Genomic DNA, 13,106 nt, shown 5'->3' with positions numbered 1-13,106 from the left:
CCGCTAACTCGAGCAAGATCGAGCGAGGAATAGCGAATGGGAACGCCTAATCAGATTCACCTTCTTCCAAGGCCTTGGTTCTGTCGTTCCTTCCTTCCACCGTTCCACGTTCCATGTCGCTGGAGACAACGCCATAATAGGGAAAATGAGGAGATGGAAGTGCTCCACATTGGCTTCTTGCTTCATCTCGCGCATTTTACCCATTTTGTTTATACAAGGGAACTAACGATATTCCAACATAAAGCAGGGCAATCCCAATACCTCACCTTTATCAATGACTCGTACAAGTCTAATCGTTTCTCGTTCCTTGTTTTCTCGCCATTCATCCTATCTGTACAAGGCCACAATCGGTTAAAAGGCATTTTCTTGAAATCAAAATAGGCGCCATTGAAATGTAAATCTTAGTGGAATCTCTTGTCACGTAGGCGCGTAAGATTGAAAAACGTAAGTCGCGTTCATGGCGCATCATCGCAAACTTGGAGTACTCGATCTTGCAAGTACTCCGAGAGTGGACGCAATGAGTGCAGCTCCACGCCACTCTTGTTGAGCATTGGAGAGGATTGCACCAGGGCACATGCACCTAGGGTGAGTGGTGAACGGAGTTGATCAAGGAGGACTACTCCGTGTGCATACTCTGTGGCGGGTAGTCAAAAAAGGTGGTGGCGCCGATGGTGATGGTGGTGTGGTGGTGTTATTCCTTGGATACGAAGCTGGCTGCCAAGGGATTTTAGGTACAACAGCAAACATCCCTGACTTGACAGCAGCCCATGAGATTATGTCGTGAATAGTGATGTGAATTGTTGAGCACAAGCTGAGCTTGAACAATGATAAAGTGAGTGTTTGTTTTACATAATGAGTGATAGCGAGCCTCCAAAGTTTTGCGAGGCTTGCATGGCGTCATTGGTGAGGGTGAGCAACAGGCAGGAGATGGAGACCCAAACCGAGGATCTCCCTGAGTCCAGGCTGGATCCAGGATCATCGGATGATGGCGAGTTCAACTTGTCAGATGAGTACCAGGAGGATGGTTTGGATCATGAGACACATGGTGACCTTCAGGGTGACTCAGTGGAGGCCCTCGAATCGGGCGATGAGATGGAATTTGAGTATGAACCAGCGATCTCTTTGAGTAGCCTCGAATTCGCCAGACATGCGTCCATCTTGTCAGAGTCCCAGTGTATTCTGTGCGGACTGGACTACGAAACAGGTGAGCTATTTTAGCTGTTGTTCAATTTCGAGGCCGGTGAAGGTTAAGGTCTTATTTTCTATAGATGTTGCTTTTGTGTATAAAATTGCGTTGCCTCGGGTAAATTCGATTTGTCGTCGGATGGCTTGAGTTTTTCATTTTTTTCAATCAAGTTCGATTGATTTCCTTCCCGTCAAGGTTGATGCCTTGATCTGTGGTTGAACTCGAGGCAATTTTTCCAACTACAGTCGAGGCCAAAGGGAAAAAGAATTTCAACTAAAATCTCATAATCGATTCGAGGAGAGCATTAAGTGGTGCATTTTGAGCTAATGACATGTCCACATGCATCTGTATATCCTACATAAATCTTGATCATTAAATCACAAAAACTGAGCATTTCTGAATGCAGGCAACAAGGACCGACATCTCAATCGATTTGTGTTTACTCTGCAGGTTTGACATTTTGTTAAGAAAACATTAACTTTAATGGATCAATCAACGTGCTTGAAGGCACGAAGATTCTTCTGTTGTGAGTGAGCCTTTTTATTGTCATTCAAAGTGAGTCAAGCAAAAGTTTGCTGCCCTCGATGAATCATCAGAGACTTTAACATTTGAAAATGAACTCAATGGGGTTTTAAAAATGAAGCCATTTTTTCACAGACAAAAGATAAATAAAACGAAAAAATATTCATTTTGAAGCGAAACATCAATTGGAAAGGGCAAAGAAAGGTTTATTATACTTCATTAGGAGAGGTCAATTTCCAGTTCCTCAAAGTGCACAACAACATTTGATATTCGGTTAAATTTGGTATGATTTGCGTTACGCAGATTTGCGAGGACAAAAAAATCTATTGGTTTTCGTTATATGTGCGTTTGGATGGCGTTAAATGAAGTTTATATGTAAGTGTTTTGTTTATTGGAAGAATCATCATTCATCAATGATTTTGAAAGGATCCATCAACATCTGATCGTCCAAATTCATCTTGGTTTTACTAGAGGTAAGAGGTATTCACCAAGTTTAGCACGGCTCATGACAACCACAAAACAGCTATGGCAATTTCAGACACAATCGGGACTAACTTATTGATAGCCATTTGTATCGGTATCTGACAAGCAGACCGCAAAGTCTTGAGAGACGGCCATGCGTTTTGTCTTGAACCTGGGAGGATAAAATGACAATGCGTCATTCTATCAACTTCAGGCAAAAGTACGTAACCGTGGTGATACCCATGAGATGGTCTTCTAAAAAATTTGTATTTGCTTACATGCATTTCGGAACTTAAGGCGTTCAATTGAACTTTTCCTTCAGATTTTATAGTCAGTCCGTTCTGATTTTCTCGAGATCTTCGGAGTTTTGATTTTTTTTTACGTTCAAGACCTAGAGCAAACTCTATCAACGTTTTATTTGGCTCGTCTAAGTTTGACATGGTGGGCAATTAAGTGATCAGGTAGCCTTTTTGTCATTCCAAGACATGAATTTCGTTTTACGCATCCAGAAAGCAAAGCTTTTTTCCATAACACAGAGAGGTGTACCATCAAAATTGGATTGTAACGTGTGAAAGGTGTTCAAACCAAAGTTGTCGCAAAACAATCTAATTGTGTACAGGGTGTCTTATTGATTGGTTACAATGAGAAACGCGGTCCGCTACGTGTCAGATCAGTTTATTTCACAACATGAGGCACGAAGTAAAAGGAGAAGGAAAAGCTTTAAGATGCCTTACAAGGCATGTTAAGAAGAGCCAAGAAAGATGGGTGACAAATCTAGGCCCGATCCGAAATTTCCAGATAGAAATGGTCTTTAGCGACAACAAAATTGCATTAGAAGTACCCGAAAGTGCACAAAACTTGCAGAGAAGCTAGACAAAATACACTATTTGACTATAGTACAAGATGGCTAGAAAGATTAATATGCTTTCATAGCATATGATTTGAAAGATTTTATCACGAAAAAAGGATTAATCTTATCGAAAAATGAATCTGAAGTTACGTCTTCAAAATAAACAAATTCATGATGCATTAAAGAATTGGAATGTTATTCTTGGCTCACTAGCAACTGTAAACATAAACAGTGCAAAAAATGAGTCATTCATGATTTTGATTTTGCTTCCACTTTGATACTTAATGATTTGATTTCTTGACAACTGAAGCCTGGCCATGATCGGATGGAGTTTTGCAGTCTCAAAGTTATCATGATTAGTAGGGCCGGCCAAAATTTGTAGATATATATGGTCTTTATTGACAGCAAATCTTCACATAAATTCAACCGAATTTACGCATAAAATTGCAAACAAACTCGCCAAAACAGTGGCGCCAACACGCTCTGGCGAGGTGTAAGGTCTGTTTTTGACTTCCCCATCAAGCAGCCCGTAGATGAAAACGACAATTATATCTTAATTTCTTCTAGCACTGGAGTTTGAATCTGACATCCTTTGGGAGCAGTTCTTGCCTTGTCCATGCTGCCTCCTAGACTGAGCAGCATTTTGCTCATCCTTGATATTTCGTGAAAAACATAAATCTCAGTTCATCAATAGAAAAAGCGACAATGTCAGAGCGTCGCAGCAAATGTATTGCCGAACAATTTTGTTCAGAAAATTAAGTTTCTTGACAGTAATAGTAAGTTAATTCTTCGCAAACTAACTATCCACCTCAAAATCATTTACCCCATAAATCATGAAAACACGTCAAGATGCGCCTGTTTTTAAAGGCGAAGTTCATTATTTAAAAAAAAAAACTAAGTTCCAACATTTGAAATATATAGTATCTTAAAAAATTGCAGTGATTAAAGAGTTGTTTAAGCTGGATAAAATACAAAAGTAGGTGGTTGGGAATATGTCTGCAATTTTGTTCATACCCACGGGTACCTTTTTCAAAAAGATTTGAAGAAAAAAAAATCAGGTCGTAAAAGTTCACAATTTTCCATCAATTTGACCAGAATTCTTAAAAATTACCATGAATATTGTTTTTTTTTCTCTGAATTGACTGAAATTGCATAATGAATTGCAGAAAAGTGTTAAATATTGTTGTTAAAAGTGCAAAATTTGCAGATGCAATGAATTTTCAGAAAAATCTCGGAAAATCGGAAATTTGGCACAAAAAAATATTTTTCTGCCCCAAAAAGCTGAATAGTTTATTTTTCAGGTTGTAATTTTTTCTCGAGGTCTAGTCATGGCACACAAGAATGAGATGTTGAAAGACTGTCAAAAGCCTATCAATGCGTACATAATGAGTTTCCATGTGGGCGACTGTTATCATATTGGACAGTATCTACGGTTTTCGTAGGTTCGTGGCCAGATGTTTAAAAAAATCGGATATGCAAGATTTTTGCAAATTTTGACCGGCCTTATATAGCATCATAAAGAGACAAAATGAATCAACTGCTTTTGTAGCAAACAACACTAGTTTCAAATCATATCGAACCATTACGAAATATTTTCTTTAAGACAACTCAAACGCGTCAGAAATCAAAATAAGCTGAATATTTGCTGAAGGTAAGCTTTGCGAAAGCTGAGAAAGCGTTCTTTGCTTTGCACAATTCGAGCCATTATTCATGCTGCTTAAGAACGTCATACATGGACATCTTCCCAATACTCAAAGGTACCAGAGTCTCTAAACTTTTGCTGATTCTCAAAATTTCTGCTCATTGCAACCCTTGTCTTTAGTTGGATTGGTTGGTATGAGTTGTGTGATGTTTTGATGCAACCAGTCAGAACCGACAGTTGGTGGTCGTGTTCCGGATCCATGCGTAGATGTATAATTTAATCTTTCACAATGTGTGGCCTTTGGACCAAAATTTGTATTGGGATCAGTTATCTTTCGAGATGTAAACCAATTCCGAGCAAAAAATTTAAGCTTGAAGATCAATTCAGCGTCCAAAATAGATGATTGTTATTGAAGGCTTAAATCCAATGCTAGCAAAAAAATTTTCTTCTCGATCTTCCAAAATAATACGTTTTTGATGTTATCCATAGACAAGCAACTGGGCACAAAAATCGATGCAGCCAATATTCCGTGCCTTAGATTTCTAGTTATGTCTTGGTACTATCTGGGGCATTAGGTTATGTTCACCGAGCAACTGATGTCTCATTCGAAGTGTAATAATACCCCATTCGTTTTTTTTTCTATGTAGTTTTCTATCGCTTCAAGAAGCTGAACCCGTCCAGAATAGATCTTCCGCTAGCCATTCCATTAATGGGCGATATTTTGAAGAAGATATAATTAGTGCTTTAAAGATCTTTATTTTTTCTTCCGCCGAGCCTTTCCAGGAAGCTCCAAAGGCAGGCCAAAAATGAATATTTTTAAGTCCTAGCGACTAACTCTATCGTTCTAAAAATAGTTGCAATACATCTGACTAATGGCCAACCAAGGTAACCGTGCTGGTCACGAGGGATTCTGGCGGCGCTCAAAGATCGTAGCGGGCACTCGGAACTCGTCTTCGGGTTTCTCGTTCATTTTCCGCTCTTCCCGCCGCTCAATCACGGATTTGGACCAAGGCGTGGATCGATCCGTCAGCGTTCGTTCCAAGTTATAGCCGATCACGCCAATGACGCACGCAGCCGGGAACACGACCATGGGCGCGTAGTTCCGCAGGGCAGCCATTAGAACCGGCCACATGTTGCGGATCTGAAACGACTCTAGTCTTGAAAAAAGTGCCGCCAGCCACAGATCGGGGTTCAAAGAGTCTGTTTTATTATAAGGGATAGTAAGAGAATATTCCATAATACACAAGAAAGTGCCATGAAGTAACCATGTGTGGTGGTTTAGCTCAGTTCTTTGATCACATTCTGCAACTCTTGGCTGGACAAGATCTGGAAGCCCTTGTCCTTGGTGACCGTGGCCACTTCCACGTTGGTGTCGTTCAGCTTCTCCTCCATGACCTGCTTCAAGATGGTCATGCCCGACTTGATGGCCTCCCGCAAGGTCATGGACTTGTGATAGACCTCCTGCAAGCTCTGTTGGGCGCCTTCGCTGCCCGAACCAATAGCCTTGGCCTCAAACTGCACGTACGTGCCGGATGGATCCAAATGGAACAACACGGGCCCGTTCTCATCCAATCCGGCGAACAACAAGGACACGCCGAAAGGTCGACTCAAGCCCGAGCCGCCCTGATCAGCGTTGCCAAACTGAATGGCCAGATTGGATACGGATTGGGCCACAGACTCGATGCGCATGGTCTCATCAAAAGTGAACCAATGGTTCTGACATTCCGTACGAGCCCGCTCAATGAGCATCTTGGAATCCGCGGCTAATCCACTGAAGGCCAAGGCCAGATGGCGGTCCACCTCCACAATCTTCTCCAAGGAGGTGGGCTCCATCAAGGGCGACGTGATGCGCTTCTCCACGGCCAAAACCACTCCCTCCGAGGTCTGAATGCCCAAAGCCGTGGAGCCAAGTTTGATGGCCTCGATAGCGTACTCCACCTGGAACAAACGACCCTCGGGACTGAAGGTGTTGACGCTACGGTCGTACTCGGAGCGGGTCAGAAACATGGCGAGGAGGCGGGATGGGATATGGGCGGGATGATGGACCAACAAGAATCGGCTTCGGCGAGACGATGGCGAGGATTGAAGCGATTGACTGACTGACTGAGTGACTGACTGAGTGACTGACTGAGTGACTGGGCAAGATTTCCTTGGGAACTGCTTACTTGTGGGAGCTGGCAGGGTGACCAACTCAATGTGCAACCCAAAACTGGAAGACACTTGAGTACGAGTAAGAGTCAAAATAGAGAGAATGATAACACGAAGAGAACCAGTGAAAATTTGGTCGTCTCGACGTCTGAATGGGAGTATATGTTAATATGCAGAGAGAAAGTATTTCGTTTTATTAACAATCGGCTCTACATGTGTTTTGAAGACTTTCTCCACCCTGAGAGAATGAATGGTAATTTGGGATTAGATTGGGTTGAAAAGAAAGAAATGAAATGGGAGGAATTTATAAATAATTCGTGAAGGAAATATCGGCTGAAGGTATAATATAATCTAACTGAACTATGAGGTGTGTGTGATGTCCATGGCCGAATTGACTCCCTGAGTTGGTAGAGCGCTATAGTTGTCGGCGTTTATGGCGCTTTGGCCAGCAAGGTGATGCTAGAGGGCGTTAAGATCAATCTGAGCTCTCCATGATTCAGTAAGATATTGACGACAAAGCGACCTCTACAAGCAAATACCTAAACTACTCCCGATGACAGCGGATCCATGAACTTCGAATCAACGCAGGATATTGTAACCAACTCACGAATGTGCAGGGTATAATTATAGGATAATTTTGTTTCATTGGTTGGATCGCATTTTTTGTTCCCTTCCCCATTTTTTCCCATTTCATTCGTTATGTGAACGATTCTTTACCCTTTCCCGGTGCCTCAAAGGAAAAACTAAAGTGAAAGGGCTCTAGCAAACCGTGGTTTCTCTAAGCTTTTTGATCTTCTCTGAGAAGAAACCTTCCTACATCTCACAAATTTTTGCTGAGTTGGCCGGCCAGACACTAAATCAAGCGAACCAACGACCCATTCTTTTCTGCCCAGGAAATTCAAATATTAAAACTGAGAGTGAACCCCTAGCTTAAATACGGGATGTGCAACTTGTGCATTTATTTGTTTGTTTCCCGTGAAAGGTCGACCACCATTTTTTATCTGGTTGGCCTCCGTGATTTTGAGAAATCCCGAGTTTCCTGGTCGCTGCAGTGCTTGTATCTCGGTCATTTGAACGTTTTCATTTTTCGACGTAAAATGCACGCGAAGGCTGCTGAGCTCGTAGAGTCGTGGAGATTTGCGTGGCAAAGAGTTGTAAACCAATGTTCAAATAGGTTTAATAGGTCCCAAGTGGATGGCTACCTCGAGGTCGTCTGGGCGGGATTATCCACCGTACCAACAGACACCCCGCTAGAAAATCACAATTTGTTGTCCTCTCAAAAAATGCGCGGAATTGCCTTAATTTTTACGACGGGGAAATTGTCGTCCCTCTGATTGGAATCTCAATTCCCGACAGTGCCTCCTTGCCTTGGTGTCGAGTCATTCCCCCGTAGATTTGACGAGAAATTCAACCCGGAAAATGGTCTTTGAATGGCGTGTTCAAGTGATTGTGAATGCTCCCGTCGCCCCCTAAACCCAACGAATGGATTATTATCTGGTGTTCAGTGTGACCTTGTCAAGAGTTGGCGGAATATGCAGGAACCCCTTTATGGTCTCTTAAGTGCCGTCAAATGAATGGCTCGTTTTCTTCATGAGGTGATTTCGCATTTTGGTTCTTCGTTGTTCGTAATCTGTCATGCTCAAGATCGCTTCAATCATTCATGACGAACTTCCAAGGAGACCTCATGACGAGGCATCATTCGGCAGACCAAAGTGTCTGTGAACAATTTGTCTGTAGCTCATGAATCCATATTGGAACACAGCTCGGGATTTGGACAGAGGGGCCTTTGGAAGGGGGTTGAGAAACTTACTGCTGACCTATTATGGACAAGGAGTAATTCTAGACCATCGAGAAGCGAAGCAAGTATCATGGAGAGGGGGAAAACACAGCCTCCTCCATCCATCCATCCAACTTTCGCTCCTTCCCGGTGGGATAGCATTGCAAAGTGTTCACAAAAAAAAATCACTCTTCTTTTGTGAGCAAGTTGCAATCGTCACACGAAATGTGAACCAAATTTCTCTCCAATTCGGATTAGAATTCTTCGAGCATCCTCTTCAATCCGAGTTGCTTGAAATGGATCAAGGTGATACTCGGCATTCGGCATCCAAAGAGCATGCATATTGTTCACCGACACCCTCTTTGTTAGTGTTTTCGATCAAGCCCGTGCGATATTCCGGAAATTCAAGTTGAATTGAAAGCCTTTGGGCGGACGAGTAACCTTTAGTGTCCATTTCTACTGTACCAAGTCGAATTGGTTCTGGAAATGCATGATCTACCTATTTTGAAAATCGCACGAGCTTATCTGGGTATAATGCATTTCCGAGGTTGCAACTTCCCAACCATTATTGTATTTATTCGCATTGAAGTTGCGATGATCAAGATTTGCTTTTGCAGTTCTTTTTCGTAAGCTCGCGATTCATGAGGGGGAAAAAATTCTTAAAGTGGAATGGATGGAGGAAGCAACATGGTTTGAAGAAATGCAATTAGTTGAAGAAGATCCCAGAATAGAAAAGATCCCAAGATAATAAGTGAGGCCATTTTTACAATAGTCGAGTACTGCATGAATTTGGCAGTGAAGGAAGGCTATCTGGCCGAACAGCTCACGTGCTGATCCATCAAAATCGCACTTCATGCATCATGAGCTCGTGGAAGTCTTTGCACCAAAAGCCAGGGCTGATCATTGGACACCAACATCAACTTTGTCATTTGGTTGCGTTTCAACATGAGCAGCTTGACGATCACGAAGACCACTGGGTAGGAGCACTCAAGTGGGATCATTCTTTCTACGCAAGAACAGCTTGGAATGTTTGGTGGCAGCTAAAAAATGAGACAACCACTACCAAACTATTCTCATTCTCTCGATCTATCTCCCACATACACACACACACACACACCCTTTGGTGAGTGTGTACCATCCATTACTCGACTACCTCACACTGTACTCACAACTCACAACGTACTCTATACAGTGATACAGGGCTAACGTTTCAGTAGTATCTCCCGGTGTTTGTCCGAAGCAAGAGTTGCTAGTACGTGAAAAAGTAGGTACTTTCAAAAAGCTATTGACAGTGCTATGTTCTTGTTGGTCTTGGATGGAGAGGAAATTCTGGTTGTAAACAAAGATACCCGGTATGGCTTCAGTTTCAAACTTCAGAGGAAATAGGCCGGTGAATAAATCAAATCCCCCCCTTCTCTTACGAATGGTCTCCATCGCCTCCAATTACCTCCAACGAGAATGTGTGTGAACAAGCAACAACCAATCTTGGAAGCATCAGATTCTTCAGCGAGGAGTAGATGCGAAGAGAAGCGTCGAGATCGATATTGTACAGTTGTGAAAACTTCTTAATGACGAGGGGATGATGTCCACTTGTCCAAGTTCGAGTGCTCCGTGAGTTCATTGGACATGCCAACTGTCATATGTTCGTGCTTTCCTTGAGCAGTTCATCCAATGGTGGATTGAAAAGTATAGCAGTCAGGCATGTGCGTGAGGTGGCGTAACTCGTCCAATTTTCCGGAATGATGTATAGTGGAATGACCTATTCATGGGTGTGTGGTGAAGTGTTGGAGTGCCATTAATCAAGGATCTTGTCGGGAGCTGAAGAGATAGATGGTACAGGAACTTCTAGAGGCACCTGATAAGGAATTTCCACATCGAGGGGATTGACTTGGACGGTATCGTGTTATGATACATGTACCCATGCCGTGCCATCAAACAACTCCGCTTTGTTCAGGGTTTGTCGAGACTTTCATCGCATATCTGATTTACTAACTCCATATGGGTGAATTGGTCCAAAAATGGGCCTCCATTGTTCTTCTTACCCATGTTGTCTTTCCTCGTGAGGAAGAAGAGGCCTATGTTACAAGGCCCTTGGATTGCTTGCACTGTGACAGCCCACAAGTGATAACAGAGCAATGTTGCTCTATTTGTAAAACACATCTGTTGCCGTCACGGATAACAAGGAACGCTTGATCAGTTCAGCCTAGAAGATCAAGAAACATCGTTGAGCTAACACGAAAGCCTTTTCAAAGAGATCGTTAGACTTAAGTGAAAGAAGAAATAATCAAGTGACCTTTAAAACAACTCTAATTGAGGTGTTGTTTGGTAGTGGAGGCAAACAACTGACGAGCGCAATGAGTAGTGGACTTCCGGCCCAAGATTCTCATTGTTTCACCATTTGCCTCATCATTCGCCCGTGATCTCCTCTGAATTTGAAGTCGAGTAATGAGGAAGAGGGGCCCGAAGTTTCCGCCATACTATCTTCGTGTTGCTTGTTTTCGTTCCTAAATCTTGAGAGCTCACTCTCACTTGCACAAACAAGATTAGCAGGGTCTGGAGTGGATTGGATTGTCTGGCTGGGTTGGCCTTTACCGAAATCGAAATCTGCAAATCTCAATATCGTCATCTCTTCCTCTCCACCTTTGGTCGTCCCTCCGAGCAACACAATTCTCCCTTGTTGTCTTGATAGTTGTTGCATCTGGAGTTTTGGGCAATCAAGGCCCTTCTTGAGGGCCTCGCTTACTTCTGGCCATCGCGGATTTGCCAACCGCCCATCCACCTCTGCAGGGCAAGAAGCCCTTACTAGATCTGTCAATATCACAAGGGGAGAACGCCGGGTTTTGAATCTTGGCGCCACCGCATCAAGGAGCGCTCGTACGCCCCCAAACCAGATTGTGGATGGACGTGAACAAGAAGTCTTCAAATGAAAAAAACTCGAGTTCGAACAACACTCCTACACTATCGTCCGTGACACTGTGATCTCAAAGCCTGGAGTGTATCGTAAAAAAGCACATTTTTCGCCCGAAAATCCCTGCAGAGTGAAGCTTCATTCGATCATATCAGTTCTGTTTTGGTCTATGACTGGTCGGTGGCGTTCGGAGAGACGGGAGACTTTTTGAGCAACCTCGTGGTCTATGGATTCGCGTTTTTGGTGCCTTGCTTGGAAAGTGATCGATACAACCGTTTAGAATTACTTGTCAACCGGACAATGTGGGCCTGAGAGAACTGGGAAACGCCAGGAGTCGTGCCCTCCTTGAGAAATGTGAAGGATTTTTCCCGGAAAGATGAAGGCAAAATCAGGACGTGAAGAGATTGAGAAATTACTTGTCTCTTATCTCGCGCCAAATCGGTGAGATTGTGTATACCTTCTAGCCGGTTGATTGTTGCCTTGGCCGGTTGAGGTTCAGTCAAAATTCGTCAGTGCATGGCGACCTGAAATGGCACTCGACCTCAGTGACCCGCCAACGGAGTGACCAAGGGCCAATATGTGCTCATGCCCAAACAACGTGACTCTGGACCGTTCCCAATCACTCGATTATTCCCCAACAGCCGCCTCTAGTCCCTCAGGCGAGGTCTTTCTTGGCGACCTCCAGTCTGAACACCTAAACTTTCGATCCTTACCGCCCATTCCAGAGTATGAATACTACAGTGGAGAGGGCGAAGGGGATCTCTCCCAAGCCTCTCACAGTGATCTGGCTTTTGAATGGTCCATGTTGTGCCAGGAGTGTACGGATTGCTGGACTGGAACAGGTAAGACACTCAAAGTCTTGGTTGATACCCGATCCGTATAGGTGGCTATATTGGCCTGGACGGTTTGTTACTTGTTGTTGAATGAACGTTCTCTGTGGCCTGGCGTTTGAATTCGACTGTTCGACTCAAAGAGATGACTCATTTCAAGCGATGTGTGCGAAGAAACTGTCCGTACTCTATAATAAGTTAGGACCTTTTATGAACATGACTGGTTGAAAACCCCTTTAAAACTGTCATGGATCTGACGGTCATTGCAAGCATCGAGGCTACGTACTTTTGCTGGACGAGATCTTGATTATATATATACTGTAGTTGTAAAATGGCACCGTGATGGCAATGAATCTTAATTTTGCCCTCGCAGATCGATGATCACTTCTGTGTTAATCCTGCTTGCAGTTTAAGTACTTTTGAGGGTGACAATACATCTGGGATATGTTCAAAAATTCTGCTGTAATGTCTTTTGAACCAAACAATCGTTGCGATACTTTGTGGTTGAATGATTTCTCTCTCAGCTTCGTTTGGAGAACTAACAAATGCTCCTGTCTAAGATACAAAGCCATTCATGACAAGGAACGTATATTAAAATCCCCCACTGAATTCATTGTGATGAACTTGAACTTGTTCGTTCTTGACGCACTTGTCTACAACAATTGGATTGCGCGGTGATTATGTATGAAATCTCATTTCTATTATTTCTGAACCATGGACACACTTGCATTACTGAATGTGAATGGCAGACTGATGAACGAGCTTTGACCAGTTGTGGAGG

General features: G+C 43.2%; 3 protein-coding genes across 4 annotated transcripts in view; 1 reads left to right on the top strand and 2 right to left on the bottom strand.

Moving 5' to 3' along the window:
• The first annotated feature begins 668 nt into the window (after nt 1–668).
• The window catches only part of LOC131889833 (bicaudal D-related protein homolog), a 32,760-nt gene continuing 20,322 nt past the window's right edge, over nt 669–13,106 (top strand). The window contains exon 1 of one of the 2 annotated variants that reach the window (XM_059239047.1): nt 669–1,204. In XM_059239047.1, coding sequence (XP_059095030.1) covers nt 853–1,204 — 352 coding nt within the window. In that variant the 5' untranslated portion in view covers nt 669–852. Of the gene's footprint in view, nt 1,205–9,827; nt 12,338–13,106 lie in introns of those variants that run through there. The other variant, XM_059239055.1, reaches the window with a different exon arrangement.
• On the bottom strand, nt 5,399–5,794 carry LOC131889912 (small integral membrane protein 12-like). Its single transcript, XM_059239139.1, has one exon. It carries the CDS (start codon nt 5,792–5,794, stop codon nt 5,561–5,563), a length of 234 nt encoding a protein of 77 aa, XP_059095122.1. The 3' UTR covers nt 5,399–5,560.
• Nucleotides 5,803–6,808, bottom strand: LOC131889903 (proteasome subunit alpha type-5-like). The gene has a single exon (XM_059239129.1). The coding sequence runs from the start codon at nt 6,667–6,669 to the stop codon at nt 5,941–5,943; it is 729 nt and encodes a 242-aa protein (XP_059095112.1). The 5' UTR covers nt 6,670–6,808; the 3' UTR covers nt 5,803–5,940.

Source organism: Tigriopus californicus, chromosome 1 (genome assembly GCF_007210705.1).
Source record: "Tigriopus californicus strain San Diego chromosome 1, Tcal_SD_v2.1, whole genome shotgun sequence".
NCBI classification, from domain to species: Eukaryota; Metazoa; Arthropoda; class Copepoda; order Harpacticoida; family Harpacticidae; genus Tigriopus; species Tigriopus californicus.
Note: the sequence above shows the minus strand (reverse complement) of the source record. Positions and strands in the feature narration are given on the sequence as shown.